This window comes from Penicillium antarcticum, assembly GCF_028974205.1.
Source record: "Penicillium antarcticum strain IBT 31339 chromosome Unknown utg000009l_segment0_segment0, whole genome shotgun sequence".
Taxonomy (NCBI): domain Eukaryota; kingdom Fungi; phylum Ascomycota; class Eurotiomycetes; order Eurotiales; family Aspergillaceae; genus Penicillium; species Penicillium antarcticum.
This window is the reverse complement of record NW_026695307.1, coordinates 1,547,972-1,564,350: the sequence shown is the minus strand read 5'-3', so window position 1 is coordinate 1,564,350 and position 16,379 is coordinate 1,547,972. Positions and strand designations below refer to the sequence as shown.

Here is a 16,379-nt window from a genome sequence, read left to right as displayed (position 1 = left end):
GAAAAGTTTTTCTGCTCTCGCTGTGTATGTGATAGAATATTTTAAAAAAGCAGAAGATAGAGCAGAATGTTCAAATCAAATTGGATCATACTCGTAAAAGTAAACGAGCGCAAGCTAAAAGTACAAAGATTAACTAATTAGTCGTGATATCAAAATCATAATCATCATCAATGATCTAATAGCCGCTGCGCTGGTTGGCCAAAGAATCCTGCTTGGACTCCTTGACACGGGGGTCAAGCTTGTTCAACAAATCAGAGTTGTGAGGACCAGAAGTCTTTCTAGCGTCCGAGCTGTAGTCATTGTAGCTGCTGCCACCGGGAGCGTTACCGCCGAACTGCTGACCAGAGCGGGTGTTGTAACCATCGGTGGAGCTGCCGTAGTTATCGCGACCACCAGTAGTCATAGGGTTGCTGGAACCATAGGCATCATTATGTCCGGTGGAGCTACCGTAGGTATCGTGGCCACCGGAAGTCATTGGGTTGCTGGAGCCATAGGCATCGTTGTGTCCAGTGGTGGAGCTACCATAGGGATCGCGGCCACCGCTAGTCAAAGGGTTGCTGGAGGCGTAGTTGTCACGACCAGAGCTGGTCATAAGGTTGCTCGAGCCATAGGTGTTGGAGTGTCCAGTGGAGCCAGTGTTCATAGAGTCGTAAGCTCCACCGCTGGTGTGGTGGGAGCCAGTAGTTCCGTGATGCTGGGCACGGCCATCTATAATAGGAGTGTTAGCTTTCTGGTCTAAGTAGAGGCGTCGTAGCACCGAGGAATGATGAAACTTACCAAGGTCACTGTCGACGCGGGGGTCCATCTTGTTGGCAATCTTGGAGTCATGGGGGCCAGCATTGATGTTGCTTGAGCCATAGCTTCCGGAGTTGGTCGAGCCGTATCCGCCCATATTGCTTGACCCGTAGTTATCGGAGCCAGTAGAACCAATGTCCATGGGGCCCTTGCGGGAATCATGATAAGTTCCTGAACTAGTGCTGCCCATACCACCAGAATTGACGTCCATAGGTCCCTTGCGGGAATCATGGTGGGTTCCAACGCTGGTTGTGCCCATTCCAGAGCCAGTGCCAGCGGTGGAGGAGCCGTAGGTATTAGAGGGGTTCATGCTGGAGGCATGGGTGCCGGAGCTCAAACCACCCATGCCGCTACTGCCCATGCCGGCGCCACTGCCAGTAGTGGCACCGTAGGCACCGTAGGTATCAGCACCGGTGCCAGTGTTGGATGAGCCATAGGTGTTGGAGGGTTCTGTTATGGTCAATCGCTTTGCCAAGGAAATTAAGAGGTCAATTAGGCTCACCATTCATTCTGTTTGTGTTGGAACCGTGGTGGGTACCAGAACTATAGCCAGCACCGGTTCCAGAGCCGTAGGTATTGGAGTCTGTACCAGAAGGGTTGTATTGATTGGAGCCATGGGTGTTATGAGAGGATCCGTAGTTATCTATGGGTTGGATCGTTAGTATGTACTATATGTGAGATTGATGGGTGGAATAACGAACCATTCACGTTGTGAGATGTCTTGGAGTCATGACTGTTGTGCTTCTCATTTTTGTCGTGATGTCCAGTAACGGCATCCTTGACCTTGTGAATAATGTTCGACATGATGATAGATTTGTTGTTGTGGAAGGAGGTATATCAAAGTGAGTAAATGGAAGGTTTAATAGAGTATTGCTTGGATCAGATAATTCCGAGTAGTAGGTTCTTGGGATTCTAAAAATTACTTCGGCAATCGGAAACCACAGCAGCTTTATATATGTTTTTTGGGCCATGATTGATCTCGATCAGCTACAACTAGATTGCTCTTTGCGGAAATTTAGTGACGCCATAACGCGGGGGTACACGAGTGCTAGCACCAGTAAAACGCGGATAAAGTCCCATTGATTGTCTTCATTCACTTACCCATGACGTGCCAAACGGGATGAATCAACCATATCAGATTCTTGGCTGAGAATGAGGAGAACAGTCAATGTCATCCGTCGTCATGTCCCGGATCTGCATGGGTTAGAACGCCACTGAACCAAGTCCTCAAGGTAAGTCCATATGAGCATGGAGGTAAGCCATGCAGCAACAGGCTGGGGAGCTTAGGGGTACGACCATGGTTTCACATTGAGTGGGTTTCCACGGTTGCCGATTGTGCTGTTCATCCGAGTTTTTACACCTAGATTGGGTACAATTGACTCTGTTCTACGGTGGTCTATGCTTGCTATATAAATTTCTCTTAGCTTGAGATTCAAAGTATACGCTTATAATTGTCCATTGCACCGAAAAGAGATTCTAGAATGCATCGTGTAGTAGGATCAAGGCAATGTAGATACGTCATGTTTGGCGGGGCTAATTTCCCTTAAGCCCCACGGAGTAAGTGGAGCTAGCCTTATCGCTGATCGTCCAAAAATATCCTGTGCCTTGATGTGAGAGTGATGTTGGTGCTGTAGATATGTAGATGTGTCCATACTTAGACCATGTGTATGTGTTAGATAATTCACCGAAAAGGCGGTGGATTACGTAGTTGCCTAGCCATGATGACATGATCGGCAGATCGTCCCCGAACCAGAACCTTCGCCATCTTATAATTGTAGCTGTAGCTGTTTGCTTGCACTTTGGCTAAGGCTAGCACTACATAGACATGGAATGGACTCCTATGTGCACACCACACTATGTGCCCACATAGTTCTACAATGTTGTTCAAGACTTATTCTCTTTCCCTGGCACAACTATATTTGCCACTTGACTTCAGCCTTCTCTGATCTAGTGTTTCACGGGGGAAGAGGCATGTAAATCTTCAATCTGTAGGACATAAACATCCATAAGTGTCTCTCTACATGCTGTGCTCATGGCGTTGTAGTCAAAGTGTACGTGTCATGTGACTTCACATGACACGGTGAACACGCCGTCACAGACTCCAGTTAGGTAATCGATCATCAGTACGTACCCGAGTCTCCTTCTCCACCTGACTTCAACTCTCTCCTTATCTCTATCGTCTCCTTTTCAGTGTGGTCACCTGCGGTTTCTTTCAAACAGCCGTAGTGCTGCTCATTGTGCTCGATGAGTGGCAGCTTGATCACTTGCCGCCAACCGTTGGATTGGTCATAAGAGATAACCCAGAACCTTAGACTGTGGTACGACCGGGACCCGCATATCACTCCCTCCTTCACACTCCAAGATCACTGTTTCCCGAGCTCGTTGAGGATAGCCTCGTCTACCAGAAATGCGACCGCCACGCTTGATTATCGTGCTTTTCTGCCTAATCTTCTTCCCGATCCTCCTCACCATCTTCTCCGCGCTCACTTCACCTCGTGTGGCAACCCCCAATACGCTCGCTGGTCGAACCACTGGGTTGCATTCCCTATTTTCTTTCAATATACCATCCTCGCTTTTCCCTCCGTCGGCCATCATCAGTCTCACCGATGACAACTCCACCTTCTTCCTCGCCCGACCAGCGGCATTTGGCCCGCTCCTGCCGATAAAGGGCTTAAGTGGCCAGTTATGGGTAGGAAGCGGCTTTGGTGAGGGCGGAATCGCTGGCGGTGTGGAAGGAGAACTGGGCTGCTCCGATATTCCCGGCTGGGGTGAGGGCGCCAACCAAAAAAAACAAGACAAAGCCTCCAAGGGCGCGGATCAGAGTACCGGCAAGCCCGGAGGTAGCACAGCAAACGATCAGTCACCAAACCGCCCGCAGCGCTCGGTGTCGCAGGCCGATACCACACCTCAGAATGATAGAGACGATACCACTACCTCGCCGTTGAACGATGGCACCGACGACCACCTGCATCATCCACTACCCGAATCAGGGGCCTCAAACCCCGGTATGAGTCAGAAGTATGGCGATTATGTTCGAAACACGCCACCTGCGCATGCCGATATTCAATCTCTACAGGAGACTGCCGAAATCCAGGGCAAAGTGGTTTTGCTGAGTCGAGGCGGCTGTGGGTTCCTGGAAAAGGTCAAATGGGCGCAACGCCGAGGAGGGGTCGCGTTGATTGTTGGCGATGATACCCGAGGTGGCAACTTGGTCACCATGTATGCGCGGGGTGATACCTCAAATGTCACGATCCCGGCCTTGTTCACCTCCCACACCACCGCACATCTTCTGTCTTCATTAATTCCTGGACATGGCGGCGGTACTGCTAGCTTGGGAAATGTGTTGAAGTCATCTCAAGTGAATCAAGCAGGCCAGTTGGATCCTGAGAGCGAGCAGGTGGTTACTTCAACAACGGCTTTGGCTACGCCAACCCCTAGCGCCAGTGTCCATTCGACGGTCAACGATAAGCCTACAACGCCATCCCCTTCCAGCAGTGGCTTCTTTCGTGCACTTGGTTCGCTCCTGGGGCTGTGCGATAGAAACGCCGGCTCGGGTCATTTGGAAGACAGCCGACGCCCGCCCAGCAGCGGCAACATTGACTGGATCAACGTTGGCTCTTGGGACGAGAAAGAAACCCCATTAACCCCACAAAGCGGATGGAAGAGATCAACGGGATCCAATCGCCGCACTCGAGCCAAGTCGGACAACAAATTGGAGACATCTAACAAAGCCGATATGTCGCCGGAAAGCTTTGGCGATGATGACTTTGTCATTGGAGTTCAAGACTGGAGAGATCCCGATTTAATGAAGGGTAACACGCCCTCGACAGCTAGTACCTCCACGACAAGCAAGGACACATCCAAGACTGCCAACGCAGAAAAAGAAGCTGCTTCTGCGTCCAATATCCTCAAAGGTGGTAGCATTACGCCTGGTAGCGGAGAATATCAAAGCATCGACAAATCCAGTCTTTCTCATGACTCGAGTGTGAAGGCTTCTGGAAAACAATTTCTTGGGGCCAACGCAGAAATTGAATCTTCTGGTACATCGACCAAGGGCTGGTTCTCCAGTCACTTCTGGGGGGATGAAACCAAACAAGAGACTTTGCCTTCCTCGTCGCCTTCGCTTCAGAAAGGCATAGTAGCCAACCAGAGAGTTCAGCCCGTGCCTCAATCGCCGAGCCGCCCAAGCGTACAGTTTCCTGAACATGAAGGTCTCTGGGTCACAATGACTCCTACGAGCATGTCTACCAGCCCCTTCTTTGATACGCTATTGGTACTTGTCGTCAGTCCGTTGCTGACACTTACGGTGGTGTACGCGCTATTGCTTCTTCGGTCTCGAATCCGACGCCGTCGATGGCGCGCCCCGAAGTCGGTCATTGAACGACTTCCGGTCCGGACTTATCACACGATCACCACGACTACTTCGTCATCTTCCAGTTCACCACGTCCCGCTAGCCCTGGTGCTCTCTCGCCAACCTCGCCACTTCTTGGCAATGAAATCCAGCCAAGCGCATCTCGGCCGAACAGATCCCGTTCACAAGCAGTGTCGGGAACTATGCTAGACTCATCTTCGCTACCCAAAGAAGAGAAATGCAGCCTACAAACCGGCTCTACATTGTGGCGACGCAAGTACACCGGAAGACAGGTTGAGTGCGTTGTCTGTCTTGAGGAATACATTGATGGCCAGAGCCGGGTCATGAGCTTGCCGTGTGGCCATGAATTCCATGCGGAGTGCATGTAAGTTATACATGTCCATCAACTCAAACCAACGCTAACCCCTATAACAGCACACCTTGGTTAACTACCCGTCGACGAACTTGCCCGATCTGTAAAGGCGATGTTGTTCGTTCAATGGCTCACTGTCAGACTCCTGACTCTCGAAGTTCCCATGAACAATCTCCCGATGTCCATTCCTCCGAGTCCATTTCCCGGGTTGGCGCCTCTTCCGCCCCGGTTTTGATTGAAGGCGTCACCGATGATGCTTCCGATGCTGAGCAAACTGCAGGTCTACTTGGTGAACACGCAAGCTCTGCGCCACAGTCAAGCTGGAGGAACTTAGCAACCTTCAGTTTTTCGGCCCTTAGTGGTGATACGATTTGGCACCAGGCTCGTGCAGACCGAAACCGCTAACTTCCCTCTCTATATTGGTCCACTCTTTCCCTTTTCATTATTCCCCCTCACACCGTGTGTGAAATTTGCTCTCTTTGTATTGAAGCATGCTTATTAGCGATCTTTTTGATTTTCCTTTTCATGACTTGAGCCTGCCTGGCGTTGGAGGAGGGTATCCCGGCGTGCTGGGCGATTGCAAAATGTGCAGGCATAGTTAAGCGGCTGGGATACACCGCCGGTCCATCCTTCTAAACTTCACTTCGCGATGAATACATAAATGTGTTCCATTGCTTTCGAGACTTGGCTATTTTCCCCTTTTGCTAGGTCGTGTTCCTCAAGTAATATGTATGCTCAAACATAGCTAATTGCGGCTAAAATTATTATCTGCTGTGCACATCCATCAAAACACCACCTAAACAGCCATCTGGAAAACCCGGCAAACAATGTTATCTTCGGGTCTAACGACTCCTTGATCATCTAAATCATGAAAAGCAAACCCCCTATTTCAATCTCACTGCTGATCGATATACACATTCCCAACAACCTCCCCAACAACCAGGAGCGTATGCCCCAACTGATCCCGCACCATCCGAGCATGAGGAATCACCCTCCGGCCCAAATTGAAGAACCGCTCCTCCTGAGGCCAAGCACCAACACCCTCACCCAGAACAATCTTACAAATAATCTTGGCCGCCTTATTCTTATCTCCATCCGCAACAAACGTACCCTTGTGCAAGTACTCAATAACCTCAGAAACAACCGACCCCGCATAATCCTCCGGCAGAGCCTCGCTAGATATAACACTCGCATTCCCAATACAAGTTTTGAACGTACTCAATCAAGCCGTCGAAACACGGATATCGCACGAAGCGAGTTCCTTAGCAAGCACTCTAGATAACCCTATAACCTGTCAGTCAATAAATCAGAACCCAGGAACTAGAAAGAAAGCATATCATCCCCAGCAGCCTTAGCAGCAGCATAAGCCCCAAGCCCCTCAGCCACCCTCTAACCCAGTCCCAGAACTAAGATTAAAGCTCAACCCCAACCCTCCTCTCCCGCACCCCAGGCAGAAAAGCCCTAACAAGCCGATGCGGACCGAAAAGCAACGTCTCCATCTGGTTCTGCATCTCCGTATCGGAGATCTGCTCTACAGCTCCCGATCATGCAGAAACCGGTATTGTTCACCAGCAGGTCGATTGTTGTTGGGGATAGGGTCCGTTTGGATAAGAGAGCTGCTGGGGCGGATGGGTCGTTCACGTCTAGGGCGTGCCATTCGCTGCCCTTGCTGGTTATCTCGGATATTAGCTCTGGGGTGCGTGACGGGTTGCGCGATGTTGCTATTATTCTGTGGCCGGGGGATTGGGCGGTGCACGCGAGGGAGATAACTAGGCCACAGGACGGGCCTGTTATTAGTCAGGTAAAGAGGCGGTTTGGTTTTGTGAAGATTGGGTTTGCTGGCATTTTGGGCGTGCGTGGTGGTTTCGTGTGTTGAGAATTTGGTTGTTGATGTCTTGAGTGGTTTGTCTTTGGGGGTTTCTTGGACTTGATGGGATCTTTATGTATTTAGGCTGCATGTTGTACGATTTCGCTGAGTTTATTCTTCAGGCTCTTGTGCAGGGAGTTGATAGATTGATGTGGTCTATGCATCTGCTACATGTCGTTAGGGCACGTTAGGCCCAGTGATTGTCCAGCAAAGGGTGCACATTCCTCAGCAAATCATGTCCATTTCTCAGCAAAGCATTGTATTGGTCAGCATCAGACAACTCTAGAGGTTGGACGAGCGCAAGGCTCGCGGCGAAGTAACGGATGAGGCTGCGCTACTGCAAAACAGAGTAGGCCAGTCCAATCAAAGTCAATTGATACCAGATCAACATTAGAAACAATTACAACGACTAATTAACACATTTCTCATAGTTTCTACAAGGACACACCATGAATAAGCATATCCAATAAGTAAAATACAAAAGAAACCCAGCACCAAAGACAAACATGCAATCTATCTACATGCAAAGTTACAATCAATCCGAAAATAAGGCCCATGAAGGAAGTATATGCAATCAATCAGACAAAACACCATGCTCACTGTGATCCGGGAACACAAGACAGACTACACCCAAGCCGACGGAACGGCAAAGGCCGAAGTTTCTCACCAGGATGACGGGGCATTTTCATGCCGTTTTCACATGGGGTGATATCCCACCACTCCAGCCATTCTGTGCGAGGAATCACGAACTCACGATCGCATACAGAGCAGAGCTGTCCGCCTGCTGCGCGTGCTTCTCTTGCTTGGCGGAGAAGGGGGACGAGGAGGGCTGGGTACTCCGCTAGTTCTTCGTCTGTGGCTTGCTCGAAGTAGGGAAGCTTGCTCACGGCGCGGAGGGAGATTTCACGGAGAGATGGAGCTGTGTTTGAGGGTGGATATGCTGGTGCAATGATTGGGTTTCCTTCCATGTTTAGGAAGGTTGTTGGGCCTGTGGCGACGTGGATTGAGTCCCACAAGGGCTCGGAGCTTGTTAAAGATTCGTCATGATTGAATTTGAGTTGGCAAGATAGGAAGTCTTCGTCGGTTTCTTCCGTCCGCTTTTTGTTGGCGTTGTGATGCCATTCTGCGATTTGGGCTTCCTCAATTGGGAGGAATGAGTTTGGTCGTACAGTGAGGTGCTTCAGTTCGCCTTTTTGCATGAGCTTTACAAGTTCCCATGGGAGATAGGTCAATCTGTTGACTGAGAGATTCAAGACTTGCAGAGCTGTCAGTCGGCGGATAGTAGATGGAAGTTCGGTCAGCTTGTTGTTCCGCAAGCTAAGGACCTTTAGATTGCTGAGTTCGAAGAGGTCGTTGTGCAAGGCTGAGAGGGAGTTGTTGGGAAGGAAGATTCGAAGGAATGGTTGCAAAGACGTAAAGACATTTTCAGAGACTGGGGCTTCCTTGACCGAGGGAAGCTTCGTTAGATGCTGCAGAGGTCGCAACAGGCCAGAAGGTATGGTCTTCAGATGGAAGTCACTAGAAAAGAACTGATCAGACAATTGCATAAATAACATATCAGAACAGAGAGCTTACCCAAGATCAATGCTTTCTTGTCCTTTATCAAGGCAATCATTAACAACCTCCCTCGCAAACCGCTGCTCCTCGGACTCCTCGGGTCCCTTAACAACACCCTTCATCTGCGCAGGAGGATTCTCACTCCCGATAAGCAAAGAAGTCAAATTTTCCGACTTCCTAGGATCAAGCACCGACTTGCGCAAATCCTCTCCCCATGCCGAGCCATCCTCCGACGGCAAAAGTGACTCTGCAACAGACTCATCACTCCCCATCCAGACACCACTATCGACATTTCTCTTCTCCTTGAAATCACCACGCTTGCGCTTCGGATCAATAACCTGCTCCCCCCACCAAGTCCCACGATACCGGCGTTTCCGGCCCGCGCCAGACACAGGCGCATGATAGTTCTCCAAGCCTGAAGCGGGGATATCGTCGCTGGAAAACAGTGCGGGATCACTGGATGGCTGACTAGAGCGGTCATCGAAGCGAGATAGGCGCCGCGATCTGTGGAACGAGGCGATTGTAGGGGTCGGGCCTGAGCCTGGTGCTGAGGGGTTGGCCGCGTGCGCGGGTGAGCGGTGTCGGATTTTCCGCGGCGGAGGGAGGGGGATCTCGCCGTCCATTGCAGCGCTGGATTCAGACGAGGATTTCCTTGGGGACTGCCTGGCTCATCAGGCTCGGTCTGAATTTTCAAAGGTAGTTTTCGTCTGGTGCTAGGTGAGGTGCGACGCGTGGTGGAGACCGCGATAGGCACGGGTGTCAACAACGCGCTAATTGCGCGATTGGGAGATAGGATGAGATCAATCAGGATCTCTCTACGGGGAATGGTACTTTTTATTGATATAGGCCAGAGAAGAAAAAAAAAAGGAGAGAGGTCAAAGGTCGAGATTGGAATGCCAGAGATAAGATCAGATCAGACGCGTGGGTGCACGGCCATCAGTCGACACCGGAGGCCACGGCTTGGAATGATCGGCACTTTATGGTATAATTGTATAGTTGTATAGATATTTATATTGGGTATCAAGAAACAAAGGTGTCAATTGTTCTCTAGATGACTATAAGACCCTCTCCATTCCAATTCCACCACATCACGCCATTGGTAAGAGCCATATCAAACAGTCACCCACCAAACAAATATGGACAGGAGAATCGAAAAAAAGAGGTTGTTGAGAAGGGTAAAAATAACTGCGTCAACTCGTATCGTTCCGCGAAATCATGAAAGAAAAAAGAACAGGGGTATTTGAGAAGCGTAAAACCGTTTCCTCTCCAAAATGGGTTCTCCAGCTAACCGAGAGGAGTAGAAAGTCCGAAAAAAAAGAAGTATAAAGAAGTAAAAAGCGTATAAATCCCGGCTCTGCTGAAGATGAACGGCTCACGAGAAGAAACGAGGCGAAGTTCATGCTGTATAAAAAAGGATCGAGGTAACCAGTGGACCTGATATCGTTGAGCACAGCTTGCATGAATGCGCCTCGTCGCATTGCACTCCAATTTACAGGGCCTGGCCCATGATGAGAGCAAAGGATCCAGCGACAAGGGCAGCTGGCACGCCAGCGCCCAAATTCATAGCAGCACCAGTCGAGCTGGCGGCTGCGACAGCCGAGGTGGTGGAAGAAGAAGAAGCGCGGGACAGAGGGGTCGAGGTAGCCGTGGTCGACATGGTAACCATGCTAGAGCTCGGAGTAGGAGTAGGAGTCATGGCATTGACCCGGACAAGAGTCTTGGTGATAGTGGTCGTCGCAGTCGATGTGACGTCGTCCTCTGCGAAAGCCAACGGGGCGGCTGCCAGGCAGAGGAGGGAGGTGATGACAGTGGTGAGCTTCATTGTGGGAAGTTATGCGCAACAGTGATCAAATGATAAATGCGTAATTGAGATGAGTTGGCGAGAAGTCTGAGGTTTAGACTGGCGCGAAGTATGGAATATGTCGCAGGATGAGGCTTCACAATGAGACAATGGCTGTTTGGAACTTGTTTTAGAATGTGCGCAAACGAGCGTCAAGGAATGTATGGTAAAGAGTGTGGGGAGAGCGCTGCTCAAGATAAACGAGTGACTTGTAAAACGAGTGTATAGAGAAATCTCTTAAAGTGCCTGCAGGAGAAAAGGGAAAAATCGGACAGGGCCCGGAATGCCCTAAATAATAAGCCAGGCCCGAACCTGGGGAAAGGGCCATTCGCCCATGAGAGCCCTGTGGCTTATTTTTCTTGGTTTGTTTAAATTATTACTGATTTTCAGGTGAAACTATGAGATGTGATTGGGCGTTGAGACACGCGGACTATGGGACTATCCAAATTGGGCTCCATCGTATCCGAACTATGGCCTTTGGAGCCCTAACAAATCTCCCAAACAAGGCGCTAACTCAGGAACACGAAGGGTCTTCCCGCACAGACGCCAGGGGCGACTTGCATATTACCAAACTATTACCGAATACGTGTACAATGGTTGTGTTGTCCTGTTCACCGGATCCATAGGCCAGTCCCGGGCGAACATGCCCGGGGAAAGGCCGAAAGTCGCCCTTCTCAAGGCCCCGGTGAGATGCATGTAATACGAGATTCTTCGCCTCCCTCGGAATCCGATAGGGTGAGTGTACCCTTGTCCAGTCTGCCCTACTGTACCTACAGTACAGGCTGATTTGGCGACCGGTTCCGGTGTGTACTCGGGTTTTGATTCCAGAAGCGCTGTAATCAACAGAAAGAAAAGTTCTCATCACACTTTCGCGGCCAATCCGGAACTTGCATGGTTTCCGAACCCCCTGGCGTCATACGCAGGAACATACAGCAGATAAGTTCGGCTTGTTATGATAAACCATAATAAACATAGTCGTATCGTAATTTACGTTGAGAATTACCTCATGGAATCTCTTGTAGACGGAGTACTGCACTCGCCATATGCCAAATCTATCATTGAGCATTGAACCGACATCCGTCTCAACCATCGCCCCCCTTAAACAGACTTTTCTGATGGGGCTCTATGATTCTCCCGGTACCTGAAAAGAACCATGGAACTCCGACCCACTCGATCGTCGCCCTGGCCTACCACTTTCGTATAGTTCAATGGTGATGAAAGAGTCTGGGGCGTTCGAGAACAAGCTTCATTTCTTTTCATTCCCGTGATTTGCTCACCGCCTCCTTGCAGAAATACAAGTTCGTCATAACATCAATGTACAGCGGACTGGATGGGCAGTCATGCATCAAGAATGACCACGATGTACACATGTACATGCGCACGTAGCAGTCCACGCCTTGGAGCATTGAGCGTTGGGTTGCGGGGGTGGCTTAAGGAAATCTCGACTCCCAAGCCCTAAAAGACCCCGCCTGAGTCATACCCTCATGCCCGACGTCCAGGGCTCACAGTTCAATAGCCATTTGGCTAATTTGGCAAGCGGATGCATCTTGTAGATCCAATTAAACTCATTTTGGTTGTAATGGACCAGAAACCAAGGGGTATAAAAGGGGCGAAAGCAAAGGTAGAGACAGGGGCTCGGACACCCGAGGTACAGCCTGAAGCGTTCGTCCTTTTCTGGTTAAGTGCTCACTTGCTTGGGCTCTCTCCGACTAAGTAGATTGCTGTGGGTCGTTGATCGCTTGGATGCCCGGGTATCCTCTGAATTCGGGCATTGTATACGATTCCGGCCTTCACACGTAGTTGGGATCTTCCCCCTCTCTCTCTCTCTCTCTCTCTCTCTCTCTCTCTCTCTCTCTCTCTCTCTCAACAAATTCTATGTATCAATCTCACTTGTACCCATTTTGTTGTTAATCATACTAGCTTTCTCGATGTTTTATCAGAGTTCTGTGCCTCGCCACCTTGGCCTATAGACAAAACCCAATGTCAAATTCTAGACTGTCTTGAGTTGTATATAGAGAAGTATTTGTCTAGTGACATTTCCATGGCATTCCCTGGCCAGAGTAAAAGCAAAGGATTGACTGAAACCCTTTTTATACTAAACTGAGGATATATATATTCAGTAGTGTGTTGTCACTTGTCACAAAGACAGTACATGTTGACTCTGGCCCTTCCATATGCTGAGATATATTTTACAAGAATTGCTACCGGTAGAATCATGACGAAGCAATCAAGGCACCTACTTAATCTTCAACAAAGATTGCTTGCTTTAATAAAGCAATAGTGGATTGTGTGGTCCTTTTCCCTCTATGAATGCTATCTGAAGAACACGTCACTTGTCATTTTAGATAACGTTAGCAAATTAGTGTAAACCCTCCTTCAATCTGTACCCTCGATTTATTGCTCTATCTCCTCCCTTACAGTGCTTTTTTGATTTTATCACCACCAAACTGATTCTCCCAAAGAGTCTGATACCTCCCACCTTTATTCACCAGCTCCTGGTGTGATCCACTTTCCACAACCCGCCCTTCGTGCAGAACAAGGATCCTGTCAGCGCCAACAATAGTCGAAAGCCGATGCGCAATAATAAAGGTAGTCCGTCTAGCTCTCAAGCGGTCAAGAGCAACCTGAATCTCAGACTCCGTCTCCGAATCTACCGCGCTGGTAGCCTCATCCAAGAGCAGAACCGGCGACTTCTTCAAGAAGACACGGGCAATGGCTATTCGTTGTAATTCTCCACCAGAGAGCTTGACACCGTTCTCTCCAACCGTGGTATTGTACCCCTCTACAAACGTCAAGATCTTGTCGTGGATAGCTGCAGCGCGACATGCTTCTTGGATTTCTTTATCTGTAGCCGAGGGTCGAGCGTATCGTAGGTTCTCAAGGATGGATGCGTTGAACAGCACCGGGTCTTGTGGGACGACGCCGACGGTTTCACGTAGCGAGCTGAGAGTTATGTCTCGAATATCCTGGCCATCGATTTCGATGCTGCCAGAGGTCACGTCGTAGAGTCGGAGGAGGAGTCGTAGGATTGTCGTCTTTCCGGAGCCTGTTCTTCCAACAAGTGCAATTGTTGTCCCTGGCTCGACGGTGATATCCACATCTTTGAGGGTTGATAGTCGCGTGTCGTAGGCAAAGTTGACATCATTGAAGACGACACGGCCATCTCCGGACTTGAGAATCGTGGCATTTTCCTTCTCGGTGATACTGGGCTTCGAATTAAAGAGGTATAGTAGACGTTCAGCATCCACTAGATCTGAAACGAGCCAGCGATACTGTGCTGAAAGATAGGCCAACGGCGAGATAAGTGACGACCAATACTGGATAAAGAAGACAAAGTCACCCGTTGAGGCTCGGCCCACGGAGATTTCGTGTACTATGAGCGAAGCAAGAGCAACAAAAGAAAGCGGTCTGAGCAGATCTAGGAGCGCCTTTCCGATTGCTCGCCGTTGACCAAAACTGGCACTTGCTTTTAAACATAAATCAACCGCTTCACCAAATCGAAGCCTTTCATAAGAAAATTGGTTGAAGTAGGTGACAGTCTGCCAGCCTTGGACAGCTTGATGCATGATGCGAGTCTCATTTCGCTGCGTCTGCGTCAATTCACGCCGGTGTTCTAGATTCCAATTGGAAGTAAAGACTTCTGCCGAAACGTAAGTGATAGAAGCAATGACAACCAAAAGAGAGGCATAGATATTGAACTTCAGATAGAAGACGAAACATCCAATAAACAAGTCTGCCACTGCCGGGGCGATGTCGAGCATAGCCATTTCCAGTATATTATTCAACGCTCCCCCCTGATCGATTGACTTCATGACCTCTGCCGAGTCATTCTCGATATGGAAATCCATCGATAGGTTCATGACATGGCTAAAAGCCGCATTGGTGATTTGCCGGTAAGAAAACTGCCGGATGGGGATTTTGACGAGTGATTCGATCAGCCCTAGCCCAGCTCCGCCACCAATAACTTGTAACAAGGCCCATTTTCCCAATGAGGCGTATGGCGTTTTGTGGGCGAAGATGCTATCGGTAACATCGGCCAGTTGTTGGGGAACCAGAATGTTCAGAACTCGATGACATCCTATACAGACAATACTGGTAGCAATACAGAGCTGGACTTTGGGATTATTCCTGGGCACCAGATAGGGCAGAAAAATGCTAAAGTCCTTCAAGTAATTCCACCAGCCACCAAGCGAATGTAGTCGTTCTTTGCGGAGCCTTTTGACTCGCGCAGCTCTTGTATTCTGGTTCTTGTCCGAATCGCTTTCGCTGTCAGACAGAGCGCTGCTATCATCCAAATCGGGACTATTGACTGCGCCGTAGGCTGATCGATTTCCATTCAAAAAGGGACGCGACTCATCTGAGGCATTTTTCTTTCGCTGCCTGATTTCCAATAAAAGGGTGATCGCCACCAAGACAAGCAGTAAAAGCCGAATGGCTGAGACGACAATCTGCGCGATTGGTTCCCAGTGCCTCGGTTTGTGGTACAATGAGAGTGCAAGAAGTGGAATCTCGAAACCAGCGGTGACGACTGACGCTCCGGCCAACTCATACTTGGAAGGATTATCTTGCCGGAGCCACACCGCAGACCATACGGCGGCCTGGGAGGTCATATGCACGAGAAACGATTGGGATAGATCAAGGTCATTGATGGTAATGCCCAAAGCTGTCTGGCTGATATATGTGAGCACAATGAAAGCCGTTAAGAAGGCCCGAAGTCGTGTTCTGCGCTTGGATCGACCTTTTCTCCTTTTTTTGGCAGGGCTACCGCTGAGAAAACAGACCACGATATACAGAGCGGCTACCAAAGCGCAGCTGTAATGCAGAGTCTGAGATACCCGCTGCGTAGCCATGATGAACGGGGAAATGAAGCGGGAAGGGTGAAACTCCTACCTGCAGGGCGTTGCTACTTATATTCCAATTTTGAGCCGCAATATTTACTTACTATCTAAACCAAAGCAAACTTTTGGTTCTACATAAGCGTCAAACTTCTTATTGGTCTCCCACTCAACAGGGTTACTGTGCCATACGCAGCGGGGGCTGGGGCTGGGGGCATAGGGGCGTCGGGCTGTGACTTAGGCTGACCCTGTGAGAAAAGCCTTGATTATTGGGCAGTCTTCATATTCCACTGAATGCCAGCCTACTCCAGCCGCTACACCGTACTGTATACTGTTCGGTGGCTTGATTGGCCTTGGACTAATCCCGCTTGCTATGAGCTTCCTGCGTACCTGGCTGACTGTAATCGGTGACTCAAAGGGATATAATTTTTTTTTTGATAATAATACCGTCTATAAGACATTCCTGTCTTTTGTTTCATTCCTGGCGACTTGCGACAATATCCAATCGTCTTTGTTCCCGCTGTCATATTTGAAACTCAACAATGTATTTCCGAACTAGAACAAAGGGTGCTTTTGACCTTGCATACATATCAGAATGAGGGTTTCATCAACCTGGATGACCTTAATCACATTCTAATTGCCGACTTCCGAACAGGTAGATAGTAGCTGGAATGGAAATCCAACAAGCACCCCAAGGCTACAGTGCATAAACCAGACAAACGGGTACGAACAGAAGTCACTGAACTGGTTATGTGGCTAG

The 16,379-nt window shown here is 49.4% G+C and overlaps 6 protein-coding genes across 6 annotated transcripts; 1 reads left to right on the top strand and 5 right to left on the bottom strand.

The window, feature by feature from the left end:
• Nucleotides 1-175: 175 nt before the first annotated feature.
• Nucleotides 176-1,599, bottom strand: N7508_008954 (uncharacterized protein; the record flags this gene model as incomplete). Its single annotated transcript, XM_058467017.1, has 4 exons — nucleotides 176-708; nucleotides 778-1,245; nucleotides 1,298-1,438; nucleotides 1,497-1,599. The coding sequence occupies 4 exons, from the start codon at nucleotides 1,597-1,599 to the stop codon at nucleotides 176-178; spliced, it is 1,245 nt and encodes a 414-aa protein (XP_058314863.1).
• A 1,603-nt stretch (nucleotides 1,600-3,202) lies between these two features.
• On the top strand, nucleotides 3,203-5,925 carry N7508_008953 (PA and RING finger domain protein; the record flags this gene model as incomplete). Its single annotated transcript, XM_058467016.1, has 2 exons — nucleotides 3,203-5,532; nucleotides 5,583-5,925. The coding sequence occupies 2 exons, from the start codon at nucleotides 3,203-3,205 to the stop codon at nucleotides 5,923-5,925; spliced, it is 2,673 nt and encodes an 890-aa protein (XP_058314862.1).
• Nucleotides 5,926-6,415: 490 nt separating this feature from the next.
• On the bottom strand, nucleotides 6,416-7,031 carry N7508_008952 (Short-chain dehydrogenase/reductase SDR; the record flags this gene model as incomplete). The annotated part of the gene is made up of 2 exons (XM_058467015.1): nucleotides 6,416-6,691; nucleotides 6,951-7,031. 2 exons carry the CDS (start codon nucleotides 7,029-7,031, stop codon nucleotides 6,416-6,418), a joined length of 357 nt encoding a protein of 118 aa, XP_058314861.1.
• Nucleotides 7,032-7,983: 952 nt separating this feature from the next.
• N7508_008951 (leucine-rich repeat domain-containing protein) lies at nucleotides 7,984-9,567 on the bottom strand (the record flags this gene model as incomplete). The annotated part of the gene is made up of 2 exons (XM_058467014.1): nucleotides 7,984-8,905; nucleotides 8,963-9,567. 2 exons carry the CDS (start codon nucleotides 9,565-9,567, stop codon nucleotides 7,984-7,986), a joined length of 1,527 nt encoding a protein of 508 aa, XP_058314860.1.
• An 866-nt stretch (nucleotides 9,568-10,433) lies between these two features.
• Nucleotides 10,434-10,766, bottom strand: N7508_008950 (uncharacterized protein; the record flags this gene model as incomplete). The annotated part of the gene is made up of 1 exon (XM_058467013.1): nucleotides 10,434-10,766. The coding sequence occupies one exon, from the start codon at nucleotides 10,764-10,766 to the stop codon at nucleotides 10,434-10,436; it is 333 nt and encodes a 110-aa protein (XP_058314859.1).
• A 2,432-nt stretch (nucleotides 10,767-13,198) lies between these two features.
• On the bottom strand, nucleotides 13,199-15,634 carry N7508_008949 (ABC transporter ATP-binding protein; the record flags this gene model as incomplete). Its single annotated transcript, XM_058467012.1, has 1 exon — nucleotides 13,199-15,634. The coding sequence occupies one exon, from the start codon at nucleotides 15,632-15,634 to the stop codon at nucleotides 13,199-13,201; it is 2,436 nt and encodes an 811-aa protein (XP_058314858.1).
• Between the last annotated feature and the right edge of the window lie 745 nt (nucleotides 15,635-16,379).